General features: G+C 38.0%; 1 protein-coding gene across 4 annotated transcripts in view; it reads right to left on the reverse strand.

Annotated features, from left to right (window-relative positions):
- The window catches only part of LOC110093371 (alanine--tRNA ligase, chloroplastic/mitochondrial), a 34,791-nt gene continuing 20,956 nt past the window's right edge, over window positions 1-13,835 (reverse strand). For all 4 annotated transcript variants that reach the window (XM_028693895.1, XM_028693897.1, XM_028693896.1 and 1 more), the window contains 4 exons: window positions 11,597-11,869; window positions 1,066-1,275; window positions 487-641; window positions 1-400 (listed from right to left, as the gene is read on the reverse strand). In XM_028693895.1, the coding sequence (XP_028549728.1) occupies window positions 67-400; window positions 487-641; window positions 1,066-1,275; window positions 11,597-11,869 (972 nt within the window). In that variant the 3' untranslated portion in view covers window positions 1-66. The remainder of the gene's footprint in view (window positions 401-486; window positions 642-1,065; window positions 1,276-11,596; window positions 11,870-13,835) is intronic.

Genomic DNA, 13,835 nt, shown 5'->3' on the forward strand with positions numbered 1-13,835 from the left:
AGTTGATTTAAACAGTAAAAAAAGTTGTCCCAAACAAAACAGTAACCGCCTTCTTCCTAATCTCTACTATTTTGTATCAGTGAAAGCTGCGATGAGATCTGAATTAGCTTTCTGGAGTGCGTCGAGCAAATTCTCGGGCTTCTTTCCACCAGCCTGGGCAAAGTTAGGCCGGCCACCACCACCGCCACCGCATATCTTAGCTAGGCTTCCTATGAACTTCCCAGCCTGAAGTCCCATACCAATAACACCGGGACTGAAAGCTGCAACCAAGCTCACCTTCCCTTCACCTGGGCAAGATCCCAAAACTACAGCTGCAGGATCTTGCAGGGAGTCAATTAAGTACTCTGCTGCACTCTTCAGTGAATCAGAGTCAATGTCACCCATGCTTTCAACGATAAATCTGAGAAACATTCTTACTCGATTCAATTATATCAAGTAAAAGGAAAAAAAATGTTAGAAATTTGGATTACAGCAATTCAGGATCACCTGATATTAGAAGTTCCGACAGTGACGGCCTTGTCCTTGACAGTAGAAGCTTTCATAATGGCCATTTTGTTTCGGAGTATCAAAACCTCGTTCCTAGACATTCTTAGCTCATCCAAGATGTTATCTACTCGAGTGGCCACATCTTCAGCTCTTACCTAGGAAAGAAGCAAGTAAGGTGGATGAGAATTCAAGAGAGAAACTGAAGGAATTGGTTGTAACTAAAAAACAGGGAGCTATGGGAAAGAATCTTAAATGCCTATCATTTTACTTCCAATTAATGAAATGAATAACCAGATTAAATTACAATATTGATGGAAGATATCAATCTTTTAGATGGAGAAAAAAATGTAACAAATACATCTCATCCGTGAAATTATTAGGTTCGGACACCGGACAAAGCGAAGCATCCGGATTTCTCTCTGTTTACAGTAAAATCGCAGTTACTGTAGCAGATGCGTTTTGACTATAGACAGAGAGAAATCTGGATGATTCTCTCTGTCCCGTGTCCGCAACTAATAATTTGCGGATGTGCAGATTCAGCGAGAACAAATGACCCCAATGGATCTAATGATCACATACTTTTAACATGGAACAGAGATTTTTCAAGTGAGTATCACGGCCATTAACGTATTCAATAAAAGCTTCACCAGCAACGGCTTCAATGCGCCTGATTCCAGAAGCAATGCCCTGCTCTGAAATTATTTTAAAGCCACGGATTTCGGAGGTGTTGGTAACATGTGTTCCACCACAGAGTTCCATTGACACTCCAGGGACTTCTACTACTCTGACCTACAAAGCAATACCAAGTAAATCCTCAGAGAAGAGATATCACCACCTGAATCACGCTGGAATAGAAAACAAGCTCTTAAACAAATAGTAGATTTGACATACTAAAATAAATAAATAATGCAAAGCTTAAAAAAAAAAAAAAAGAATGATGGAAATGTTATTGTTCTTAGCAGAAGCGTGACAAAAGTAGAACAAACTCTAGGCCATCATAGCAACACTATATAGTAATCTTTAGGTAACATCCAGGGATAACTAGATGTGATCTCTCTCTCTCTCCCCCTCTTCTTATATATATATATATTTAAAATGAGATTTAAACAAATTTCATAGTCTAGTCGCTACACTGCATCTGTTCAGACCGAATTTAACAGCCATATCAAGTCCATAATCATTTAATATCCAAATCAAATCCATTATTTATATTCGTCCAACATATCTAACATTCCATTAAATTCTTCTTTGTTTATTCAAGTTACAAATTTAACAAACAATTCCATATAAAAATAAAATTCATTGTGTAAATTTCCAAATGCCAATCCTCGTGCATCAAATCCTTTTGGTCTTCAACACCCAGAAAGACCAGTTATTAATTTCTCTACCTTTTCATCTCTCTCTATTATCTTTCTATATGCTACAATGGTTTTTATCATTTTAGCCATCATATAAACCGAAGCTTGACAATATACAATTACATAATCTCACCGTGCATGCATATTCCAAATATAATTAAATTATATTCAGATGCACTCTCTCTCTCTCTCTCTACACACACACACACACATTTCGAAAGTAAAGAATAATAGAAGTGAGAAAAAATGGAGTGCCACAGTAAGGCATTATTTTTAAATAGTATTTTCACTATTTTTAAATTTAGATTTTATAACACAAAGGAAAATATCATATCCCTAGGGCAGCAGATTGAGTCTAGTAAAACATCTATCAACCAAATTCTGCAAGTAAACTACAATTCTTTTGAGAACATTCTAAAAGGATAGCTAAGGTATTATAACATATACCAAATTCAACGAGGAACTCAACTTCTCAATCAAGTAGCAACTTCACTAAATCATTAAGGAGTGCATGAATAAATTCATTCACCACAGGAAGCTCTTCAAACTTCAATCGATGGACCTATAACATCAGAGTTGAATGAATGGCTAGCATAAGAATCAAACAAGATTCTAGCCATTTGCATAGAAATAAAGGTTGTACTTATAATAACATTAACTGCATTATTTGCGTCTTGCTAAGTCAATGCATGCATTTTGGCTTGAATGGTTGGCTAACTCTTTGAGTCGTGGGCTTTGCTTCAATTATTCTTTCTCCACCTGTACTCAAAGATTTTATTGCAACTCCTTGAAGGATTGGTTCTCTGCTTCCAACCCTACAAACGGCCTACATTTTGGGAATATCATTTCTTAATATTCTCCTGATAGACAATCTTTCAATCTATGCACAAATTTGAAATATTACATTACTACCCAAGGCTCAAATAGTATTTTCATTAGTGACTTCTCCCATACTCAAAGCACATCTTAAGATTGCCACTAATAGATAATAGGCTCATCTTCAAATCTCCATGCACCAAACTTCAACTTTATGCCACAAAAATTTCCCTTAGGCAGCCACCACCCATCTTCTTCTTTCTGTCTCCAATTTGTGCTACATAATATTCATGTCATTCTCGATTAGCCTAGCATTCTACCAACACAGACTTTTTTTATGCTAAATGATACCAATGATTGCCACAAGCTATCTTGCAACCCTCTGAAAAACCAATAGCATTTATACTTGAGAGAGTTAATCAACTAAAGTATTTACCTCACTAATATTATGAACTTGACCTCACACTATATCACTATCTTTCTTCCTAGCACCAACCTCCAAAAGATTTTGAATTTGCTACCTTGCTAATGATAGAACAAACCAGTCTCGAGAGACTCCCACAAACTCGTAAGATATTATAGAGTTTAATCACCTTTGGAAATTTTCCTCCTATGATTCTCAACCGCCAAAGCTCCAACTCGTCCTTAAATATTACACTATCAATGGCATTTTTCAATCTTCAGGGCATTTCATACCATCAATTATATTATCAATTCACTGCAACATATCCTCATCCACCTATGGCTCTATAATCCTTTAAATAGGAGCAAATTCAGGCTCTCAAATAACTTCAAGTAATTATCCACTTCTTATTTGCTATCACTCACTCTGCTCTTGGCATCACCCATCAATTGCATTACCAAAAATGTGAATTACATCATTGAATATGAATTCATGGCACCAATACTATTTCAAACCGGCACACTTTTTGTTTCCTTTGGGCAGTATCATTTTATGGTTCACTCTCTAATAAATGCCTTCCAAATAAGCATCCCTAAATCTCAGGTTTTTAATGCTCTAGAGTCTATCAATATGTGGTAGAGTGCTATATTATTCACAATATTGTAACATACAATGGATAATTATGCTCAGTAGTTCCTAAAAGCAAGTCATCTATGAATGGCACCTCTTATAGTCTTTCTTTTCCAATGCCAATGGAGTGATTTGTTGCTTGATTTAAATCTTACCCCCTTTAATGACATAAATAAAAAAAATATATATATATATCACCCAACTAAATCTCCGAAGGATCCCTGAGAATCCCCTTCTTGACGCAGATCAGTAACGTTAAGTAGAAAGATTGGAAACAAGCATTCATCACCTCCCATGTAATCATACCTTTAATCAACTGAAAATAATCATCATATAGTTCTTTGTCTTTACTATAAACTGATGCAGTGCATGATAAGTCCAACAAACATTCCGTTATGTGGCAGTCCCACCTCCACCTTTACCTATTCGGTTATCAATAATACTATTACCCCTTTTTTATTAGTTAGGCTACTTTTAGCAATATATGATAGTTGATACTAGAAAATAGTGGAAATTATATAAGCCACAGGAAAAAGTAGTACAGCAGGTTTTTGTTAACATTTTCTTCTTCTTCAATAGAAGTTTTATCAGGGTGCGGTGCCGCCTAAGTCTTTTCCTGTTTCATTATTCTGTCTCCGTTTCAAGTTCTTCTTGCAGGTGGTTCTCCTACTGTTGCCGATCTTGGGGTACATTAGGGTGGTATCAAAACCGATTCGGTAGGATGACAGACAAAGGCAAGGAACTGGCTGCAGACGAAGCTCTGAGCCTCAAACGTTGTGGACGAGCCAGGCCAATATCATACGACAGTTAGAAGCATTGTCGGCAGATGTATAGCGCCTCTCTATCGAAGTGGTGTCGCGAGTTCAATCTCAACCGTGCAAGGAATGCACCCCATCAGCTACGTCGAGAGCCAGCACCGGCCATGGTTCCTGGGGGGCAATGTGGTATGGACCTTGACCGGAATGGGCGCCGAAATCCCCAACCCGCACAAGATTTTTCAGATTCTGAGGACAAATCGCAAATGCCACGAGATTTTGATCTGGTGGAATCAAAGGAGGAAGGAATGGGTCATGTTGCAGGTAACCACAGACATCAACGACACCCTGCTCACTACGGGGGTCATTCCGAATTCAAAGTTAAGATTGATATTCCTTTTTTGATGGACATTTACACATAGAGGACTACTTGGATTGGGAAAAGGCCGTTGAGAATTTTGTTGATTATATGGACATTGATCCCACAAAACCAGTAAAGTATGTGGCATGACGTTTACGAAGTGGAGCGAGCGCGTGGTGGACGCAACATCTTCAAACGAGGCAGCGAGACGAGAAGGGTTTTGTGCGTAGTTGGGCACGGATGAAGCAACTCCTATGTGCTCAGTTTTTGCCTATAGATTATGAACAAATCTTATACATGAAGTACCAACATTGTATGCAGGGCAATCGTTCTGTTAGTGAATATACAAAAGAATTTCATCGACTCAGTGCACGGAACAATTTGATTGAGTCAGTGAACCAAATAGTAGCTCGATATATTGGTGGACTCAAATATAGCATTCAAGAGAAATTGGAACTGAACTCCGTGTGGTCGCTCTCTCAGGCAATCAATTTTTCTTTGAAAGCTGAAATGCAACAACACCGAGCTACAAGGTTTCCAAATCCTCCCCGGTTACCCCTGGACACTTCACTTGATCCTAGCAGAGGAAGCTCTCTCCCTACTAAAGCTGCTAATAACACCCCATCTCCCTCACAGCCCACACCACCACCACTAAAGCAAGTTGCCTCAATTCCTGAGAACAAGAACCAGCCCAGAGCTAAAACTTCAAATCAGAACAACCCCTATGCTAAGCCAACATCCCTTAAATGTTTTTGCTGCTTTCAACCAGGCCACAAGTCCAACAAATGCCCCCAATGGCAACAACTTCAATTGCTGGAACCCGAAGAGGGTGAAACGTTGGTTCATCCAAATGACGAAGAAGATGCAGAGATTGAGGATACTAAAGGAGATGATGGCGAACCATTAGTATGTGTCATGGAGAAGTTATTGATAGTTCCTCGCCAGACCAATATTTCACAGCGTAATGCCATCTTCAAGACCCGGTGCACTATCAATGGCAAGGTTTGCGACCTTCTAGTTGACAGTGGCTGCACAGAGAATATCATCTCTCGCTTAGTTTTCCAAGCCCTTCAACTTAAAACTACAAAGAATCTGCAACCGTATAAAATTAGTTGGGTCAAAAAAGGGATTGACATACCAGTTACAGATATGTGCCAAGTTACTTTCTCCATTGGGCGACAGTACGTATGTGATGCATTGTGTGACGTCTTGGACATGGACGTATGTCACTTGATTATAGACCGCCCATGGCAATTTGATGCTGGTGTTGTTTATGATGGTCGAGCCAATGCATATTCCTTGGAGTGGAAAGGCAAAAGTCTTAGATTATTATCCGGATCCCATGAGAACAAGCTGCCACTTACCAATACTTTGCCTTCCACAATAATGCAGCTAGTTTCCGGTCCAAATTTATTACTCACTTGGCGAGATTCACTCCATTATGGGCACTAGTGGTCACCGATTCCACGAACTTGGCAAGTGCTCAAGTTCCTGCCACTATTGAACAATTGCTTGGCGATTTCAAGGACATATGCCCTTTAGAACTCCCCACGGTACTTCCACCATTGCGCAAAGTTCAACATCAAATTGACCTCCTCCCTAATGCATCCTTGCCAAACCTACCACATTATCGGCTCAATCCAATAGAACAGCAGATTATGCAGACTATCTTTGAAGAACTATTGAGTAAGCAGCTTATTCAGGCTAGCATCAGTCCATGCCCAGTCCCTGCCTTGTTCCTAAGAAAAATAGTGAATGACGCCTATGTGTAGACAGTAGAGCAATCAATAAAATAATTGTTAAGTATCGTTTTCCAGTGTCGAGAATTGACGAACTCATTGATAAGCTGGTCGGAGCTTCAGTGTTATCCAAACTGGATTTGCGCAGTGGTTATGCCCAAATCCGTATACGACCCGGTGACGAATGGAAGACGGCCTTTAAGACCCCATTGGGTCTCTACGAGTGGCAAGTAATGCCTTTTGTCCTATGTAATGAACCTTCCACTTGTATGAGGATGATGCAAGATATACTCAAACCTGTTTGGGGAAAATTTTGTATTTCATATTTTGATAACATTCTTGTCTACAGTGATTCATTGGAAGAGCATGTTGAACACCTTCGGCGACTTTTATCATCCTACAGGACAATCAATTATTTCTCAACCTCCCAAAATGTGAGTTCGCCACCTCTCATGTTCTCTTCCTTGGCTTTGTTATGTCCAAGGATGGTGTTCAAATGAATACGGGTAAAGTTGATGCCATTCTAAATTGGCCCATTCCAAGTTCTTTCATCGAAGTCAGAAGTTTTCACGAGCTTGCCAAATTTTATCAAAAATTCATTAAGGGGTTCAGTATTATTATGAGTCCGATTACAGAATGCTTGAAATCAAAAATTTTCCATTGGGGTGAACAACAGCAACACAACTTTGACACTATCAAGAGAGCTCTAACTTTTGCCCCAGTTCTGGCTATTCCCTGTTTTGATAAACTGTTCACTGTGGAGACAGACGCCTCCTCGGTTGGCATAGGTGTTGTTCTGTCCCAAGAGGGACATCCCATTGCGTATTTTAGTGAGAAACTATGTCCATCACGACAACGATGGTCGGCATATGAACAAGAATTATATTCAGTCATTCGCGCTCTTAAGCAATGGGAACATCATCTCTTACATCAGGAATTTGTCATTTGTAAAGACAACCGAGCTCTCCAATTTATAAATAGCCAAAAACATGTTAACTGGATGCATGCTCATTGGGTCTCTTTCCTCCAAAAGTTCTCCTTCCTCAAACATCAATCCGGTCAGCATAATACGGTTGTTGATGCACTTAGTCGGAAAAATATTTTACTAACCTAGCTCCAAACGGAATTTATTGGCTCGATTTGCATTTAAGAACTCTATGCCAATGACCCTGATTTTGCAACTATATGGACTCAATGTCAACAAGACCAACTTGTATTAGGTTATTCTATTTTCCACGGTTTCCTTTTTCACAATAATCTCCTTTGTGTTCCCGTATCTTCTTGGCGACAGCACTTAATACGAAAGGCCCATTGCGGAGCTATTGCCGCTCATACCGGACATGACAAGTCCCTGGCTCAAGTGAAAAGTAGGTTCTATTGGCCGAGACACTGCCATGAAGTTTTTCGATTTGTTGATCGTTGCTCAATCTATCAAAGCTACAAGGGAGGTGCCCAAAACACGTGTCTTTATTTTCCATTACCAGTTCCTGATTCTATATGGGAAGACCTCAGTTTGGACTTTGTTCTCGGCCTACCCGCACAAAAAAACAGGTAACGACTAGATTATGGTCGTAGTCGATAGTTTTTCTAAAATGGCGCACTTCCTTTCTTGCAAGAAAACTTCAAACGCACTTCACATTGCTTACCTTTTTTTTCACAAATTGTGCGTCTACACAGCATTCCGAGGAGCCTCACCTTGGACAGAGAAGTCAAGTTTATTAGCCATTTTTGGCGTCAGTTATGGAAATGATTGGGCACCAATTTGCGTCTCAGTTCAGCCTATCATCCCCAATCCGACGGCGAAACCGAGGTGGTCAATCACACCTTGGGCAATATGCTCCGTTGCCTAGTGCAGGACTACCCGAAACAATGGGAATATATGCTAACCACGGCTAAATTCGCTTACAACTCTATGGTGAACCGCTCCACTGGTAAGACTCCATTTAGCATTGTTTATACTAAACTCCCCAACCTTGCATTGGATGTAGCCGTCCTGCCCAAGTGCAAGTCAGGAGCTGCTACAAGCTTTACAAATCAATACTCCAAAATGCTTGCTGATGTTCACCAACAGCTGACCAAAGCAAATCATAAGTATAAGGATTCCACCGACCTCCACCGCAGGTAGACTTTGTTTAATGTAGGCAATCTTTTCATGGTACGACTTTGTCGTGAATGTTTCCCTCCAGGCGCTTACTCCAAACTGAGACGCCGAAAATTGGTCTACTCCCCATCGTTGCCAAGATCAACGATAACGCCTACACCGTCGAGTTGCCGCCAGGATACACTACATCCCCCACTTTCAATGTTTCAGATATGTGGCATTATCACCCTCCATATGAGTCCCCGATCACAATCAACTCGTCGGAGTCGAGCTCTTCCGATGCCAGGGAAGACTGATATAGTGCATGATAAGTCCACCAACAAACATTTCGTTATGTGGCAGTCCCACCTCCACCTTTACCTATTCGGTAGTACTCCACTCATCTAACATCTTATTAGTCTTCAAAATAATATTGAAAAGTTTTGTAAGCCAAGAAATTCTTTCATCCCCTAAGCACTCTCACACCACCTCTATTAGAAAATCATCAGGTCTAGCAACTTTTCACACTTCATTTTCTTTAAAGCTTTTCTAACTTTGATTTTCCTACTACGTCGATAAAAACAAAATTTTCTATTTTCATTTGGGGTGCTAAGGTCCCTAGAGTCAATTGTATTCTGACAACCTTCATTAAAAAGCTTATCAAAATTTATCATCGAACTTTGTTGAATATCCTCTTCTAATAAAAATATTTTTCATCTTCATCCTTAATGCACTTCACTTGAACTAAATCCTTCTATTTTTTTTGTCTGGCTAACTTATATATACATTTTTTGCTCTCCTTAGTATCTAATATATTATATAAATCATTAAAAGTCAAATTCTTTGCATCACATACTGTTTTCTTAGACTCCTTGCGGGCCTCTTTATATCTTTCCAATTTTTCGAGTTTTTACATCTAAACTGATTTTCATAACAAAACTTATTATTTTTTTATCTTTACTTATACATTTTTACTCCACCGCCAACTATTTTTACTATTAAGAATTTTTTCTTTTGATACTCCAACTACATCCTTTGCAACTTTCTCAATATCATTAGCTAATTTTTCCTACATTAGCTTTCTTATGTACAGTCAGAATCTTAAGATCTTGAGTCTTACTCTCAAAAAATATTTTTGTTACTATTATTTAAATGCTCTCATCTAATCATATGACAACATTTTACTTTATTTTTTATATTACGCCCCTTCATCTTTAAATCCAAAACTAATAGGCGATGCTAAGTATATAACTTTCACTCACAATAAATTTATAAATTTTACAATCTAAACAATTTATTTTTCTTATAAAATAATTATCAATTTGAGTTTTACTATATCCATTCTTATAAGTGATGAGATACTCATCTCTTTTCTTAATAAGATGTTAGCAATTATAAAATCATATGCTAGAAAAAAATCTAATATAATCCTTCCACCTTCATCAGATACTCCAAATCAATAACCACCATGAATGTTTTTAAAATCTTCTATCTCTCTACCAACATATCTATTCAAATCTCCTCCAATAAAAATATTTTCTTCAAGAGGTATCTTTTAATGTAATTATTTTAAGTCATTTCAAAATTTTAATTTTGAACACATATCTAATCCTACTTGGGGAGCATAAGCATTTATGATATTAATAGTCTTAGCATCAATAACAATCTTTAAAACTATAATTTCATCTCCAATTCTATTAATTTTTACCACATTATCCTTCAAAATCTTATTTATAATCACACCAATCCCATTTCTAATATGTCTACTACCTAAATACTATAGTTTAAATCCTAAACTATCAATCTCCTTCGCTTCTCTCCAAGCCATTTAATTTCTTGAATGCATAGAATATTTATCTTCCTAAGAATCATAATATTTATTAATTCTATTAATTTGTGTGTAAGAGAAAATATATTTCAATATCCTATCATAATTCAATTTTTATGGACTAGCTTTTTTACCCACAACCATCTGTGATGCTAGAATCCTTATTTAACACTGTACTCAGATGCCAGTGTAGTGACCCTTATACAATTCTTATTGTATTCAGGTCATACAACGCGTCGTTTTTAGGGAAAGCCATAGCATTAACACAATATATTAAAGAATTAATGTCATGATTATTCGACAAGTTTTATGCTGGCTAGAAAAAAAATTGCAACAATATATCTTCAAAAATTCGATGCTCCATTTGCCAAAGATGGATAGATTATCGAAGAAAAACCCTAACCTTATAATAGGTTAAGAAGTTGAGAAGATGAACCTGTATGAAGACTTGAATTTCATGTAGGAATCAATCTGAAACTTTAAATAATGGTATTATTTTAATCATAAAGTAAATATCATTCAAAGTTAAGGAAAAAAGTCCATGTTAGCTAAAATAATAAAATACTTAACGTTGTCAGTTAAAACATAATATCACAAGGACAACAACAGGAGGTTATTAAAACAATCCTAACTAATGTCTAACATGTAGAAAGGAAAGTTTCGAAATGAGGAACATAGAAACTCATGTTGTCCTTAGCTGTTCTATAAAGAAACGTAAACATTAGATGTCCGATACACTTCAATCAGGGCTTGATTCAACTGGAATAAGAAAAATAACAGTTGATAAGTAGGAAAATAAAAAGTCAAGTGAACATTCCATATTTTGAGGCTACTTTTTCATCAATTTTTGTGGTTATACCGTGAAATCTCATGACCATCTAAATCAGTATACATCGACTCACAAACTCAACCTTGATAAGATCCTAGTTCGATGTCACAAACCCTTCTAATATCTCACGACTGAACTTCGGATAATATGACTGCATGTATGCCTAGGATCTTTAACGGGTTATTGATTATTTTATATTCAACTTCTCATAAAATGGCAGATTTCTATTGTGAATAGCACAAGAAAAATTATGATACCTAGCATTGCTTTCACTATTGCAATAACAGAAATGTTTGCAAGTCATGACAGACCTGTTCTCCATACTTCTCACCAAACATTGCAATTGCACCAGCTCTTTTGGCCTCTGCCAAGGGCATGACCATAGTTTGAAGATCAGTAGCATCTCCAATCCAATTGTTTATCAAGTTTTCAATTTCCAGAACTTCATGCTCTAAGAGTGGCCGATGAAAGTTGAAATCAAAGCGAAGCCGGTCAAAAGCCACCAATGAACCAGCTTGTGATGTCTCTGAGCCAATGACATTTTTAAGAGCTGCTTGTAGCAGATGTGTTGCAGTATGGTGAACCTGAATTTGGATAGTTGCTTGATATAAGAAAACTAGTAAAAATTGTGGTAAAGAAGAAATAGGCAATAAAGGGCAAAAACAGAATTAGGTGGACTCATCAATCCATCATAAAATATTTTTAAGTAAAATTCACTCGCATGATACATAAATTTTATGACACCAAATCAATGAAGAATATAGCCCTTATGAAACTGGCTCATTATAAGACTCATGTGAAGGTTTATTTGGCACCTAATTGAAAATCCATGGGAATTGTGTCATGCGTTTGGTTGCTCACCAAGTGAGAAAAAACCATGACTCAGGATTCGCACCTCCTAGGGCCTCATGTAGATGTTTCCTCACTCGAAAGAGGCGAACAGCTAGATTAGTAGGTCCATGATCTAGGCTTAGAAAGCAAGCAGTCAGAAGATATCTCTTTTTCCGCACGTAACCTCTTGCTAGCAGAGGATTTCCATCTTCACCAATGTATGTAAGAATGAAGAATGCTTTACTTGAGATGTGAGATTCTTGGGTTTTTCTTTCTTCTTCTCTGTGCATTGGTGTTCTTGGGAATGGGAAAATGTAATAAGTGCTCTTTATTTTACACACCACAACTATGGCTCTTATTAGTAGATTGGAGCCTCTCAATCTACAATGAATGTAGATTGGATGAAACCAAGCCACATAAACCTCAGTGCCTTATATGATGTGGTTCTCTCTCTTTTGTGCTCTGTGGGCTCCGAAAATTCGCGCCCCAGGCTCTCTGCGGACTCCTTTTTTCTTTTTCGGGTCATCGAGGAGAGTTTTAACAAGTAGGTTCAGGGGAAAATTTTCAAAAGACAGATTGGGAATTGAATTAGACACTACCCAGAGATTTCTTCCTCATTTTGCGAGGACATTATGATCGGAGTTCAAGTTTCATATAGGCGCAAGCCCCTATAGTTAATTATCCCTCTCAATAATGAGAGAGAACTTTCAATTACGGCAAGTCGTCAAACAGATACGTAGAGATGCATGGTATCTAATGTATAGTAGCAAAATGGGTTTAGTTTTTGAGACATGATATTTAAAATTAAAAATTTCACCATCTTGCACTTAAAGTGGATGGTGGGGGAAGTGATGATGAGCCCGATCAAGATCCCATAGTTCCATCATCCCGAGCCATCATGGTCTCTAGTCTACTTAGTTAGAGGAGGTGGTCGACCCAACCTGACAGAAGGATCATTGTCGTTAGCCATGGGTTGTTTCGTCCAAGAGTATAGACATGGGATGAATATTTGTCTAAGAGAACAAATTTGAATCCACCTTAGCTAACATATGGCTTTATATCATATCGATTATATCTTATTAATTCATTGTTCAATGATTTGAAGTTGTTGGGAAGCATACTGGCTCTGACCATGACCATAATATAATAGTGTCATTTAGCGGTAAAACCACCCGATCAAGGGATCCCGGTCATAACTGTTTATGCCTTTAAATGAGATTGTGACATAGGTCTTAAAGGAGATGATTGCTTGGTGAAAATTAGATTACAGTACAAGTCTTAAAGGAGATGGTTGTAGCACGTGAGGTGCTGGCACAAGCCTAGACGCAATAACAACTACAAAACCAACAAAGAGTTGTAAATCTTAAGGGAGGAAATAAGCATGTCACATTGCTTGGGAGAAGATGGACCAACAAGGTTGGTCTGTCAACCCCTCAATTCATCATCAGTAGTAGCGATGATGAGGCATCATGCACCACCAACTGGTCCTTTCACTATCTTATAGCCGCACAAGTCAAAGGCCCCACACAAGGCAAGCAATTTGTTGGATTGCCTCGACTAATCCAACCCTGTCTGGGTTAATCTACCATGAATCGGTTGTTTGGGGACTTTTAGTTGTTAGAATTGGACAATTTTTTTGTGTCATTGGTTCATTAGCAGAATCTTTTCGCAAAAATTTTGCAATGTGTTGAGTTTTTTTGCCACCCCCCCTTAAGGTTA

Source organism: Dendrobium catenatum, unplaced genomic scaffold (assembly GCF_001605985.2).
Source record: "Dendrobium catenatum unplaced genomic scaffold, ASM160598v2 fragScaff_scaffold_384, whole genome shotgun sequence".
NCBI classification, from domain to species: Eukaryota; Viridiplantae; Streptophyta; class Magnoliopsida; order Asparagales; family Orchidaceae; genus Dendrobium; species Dendrobium catenatum.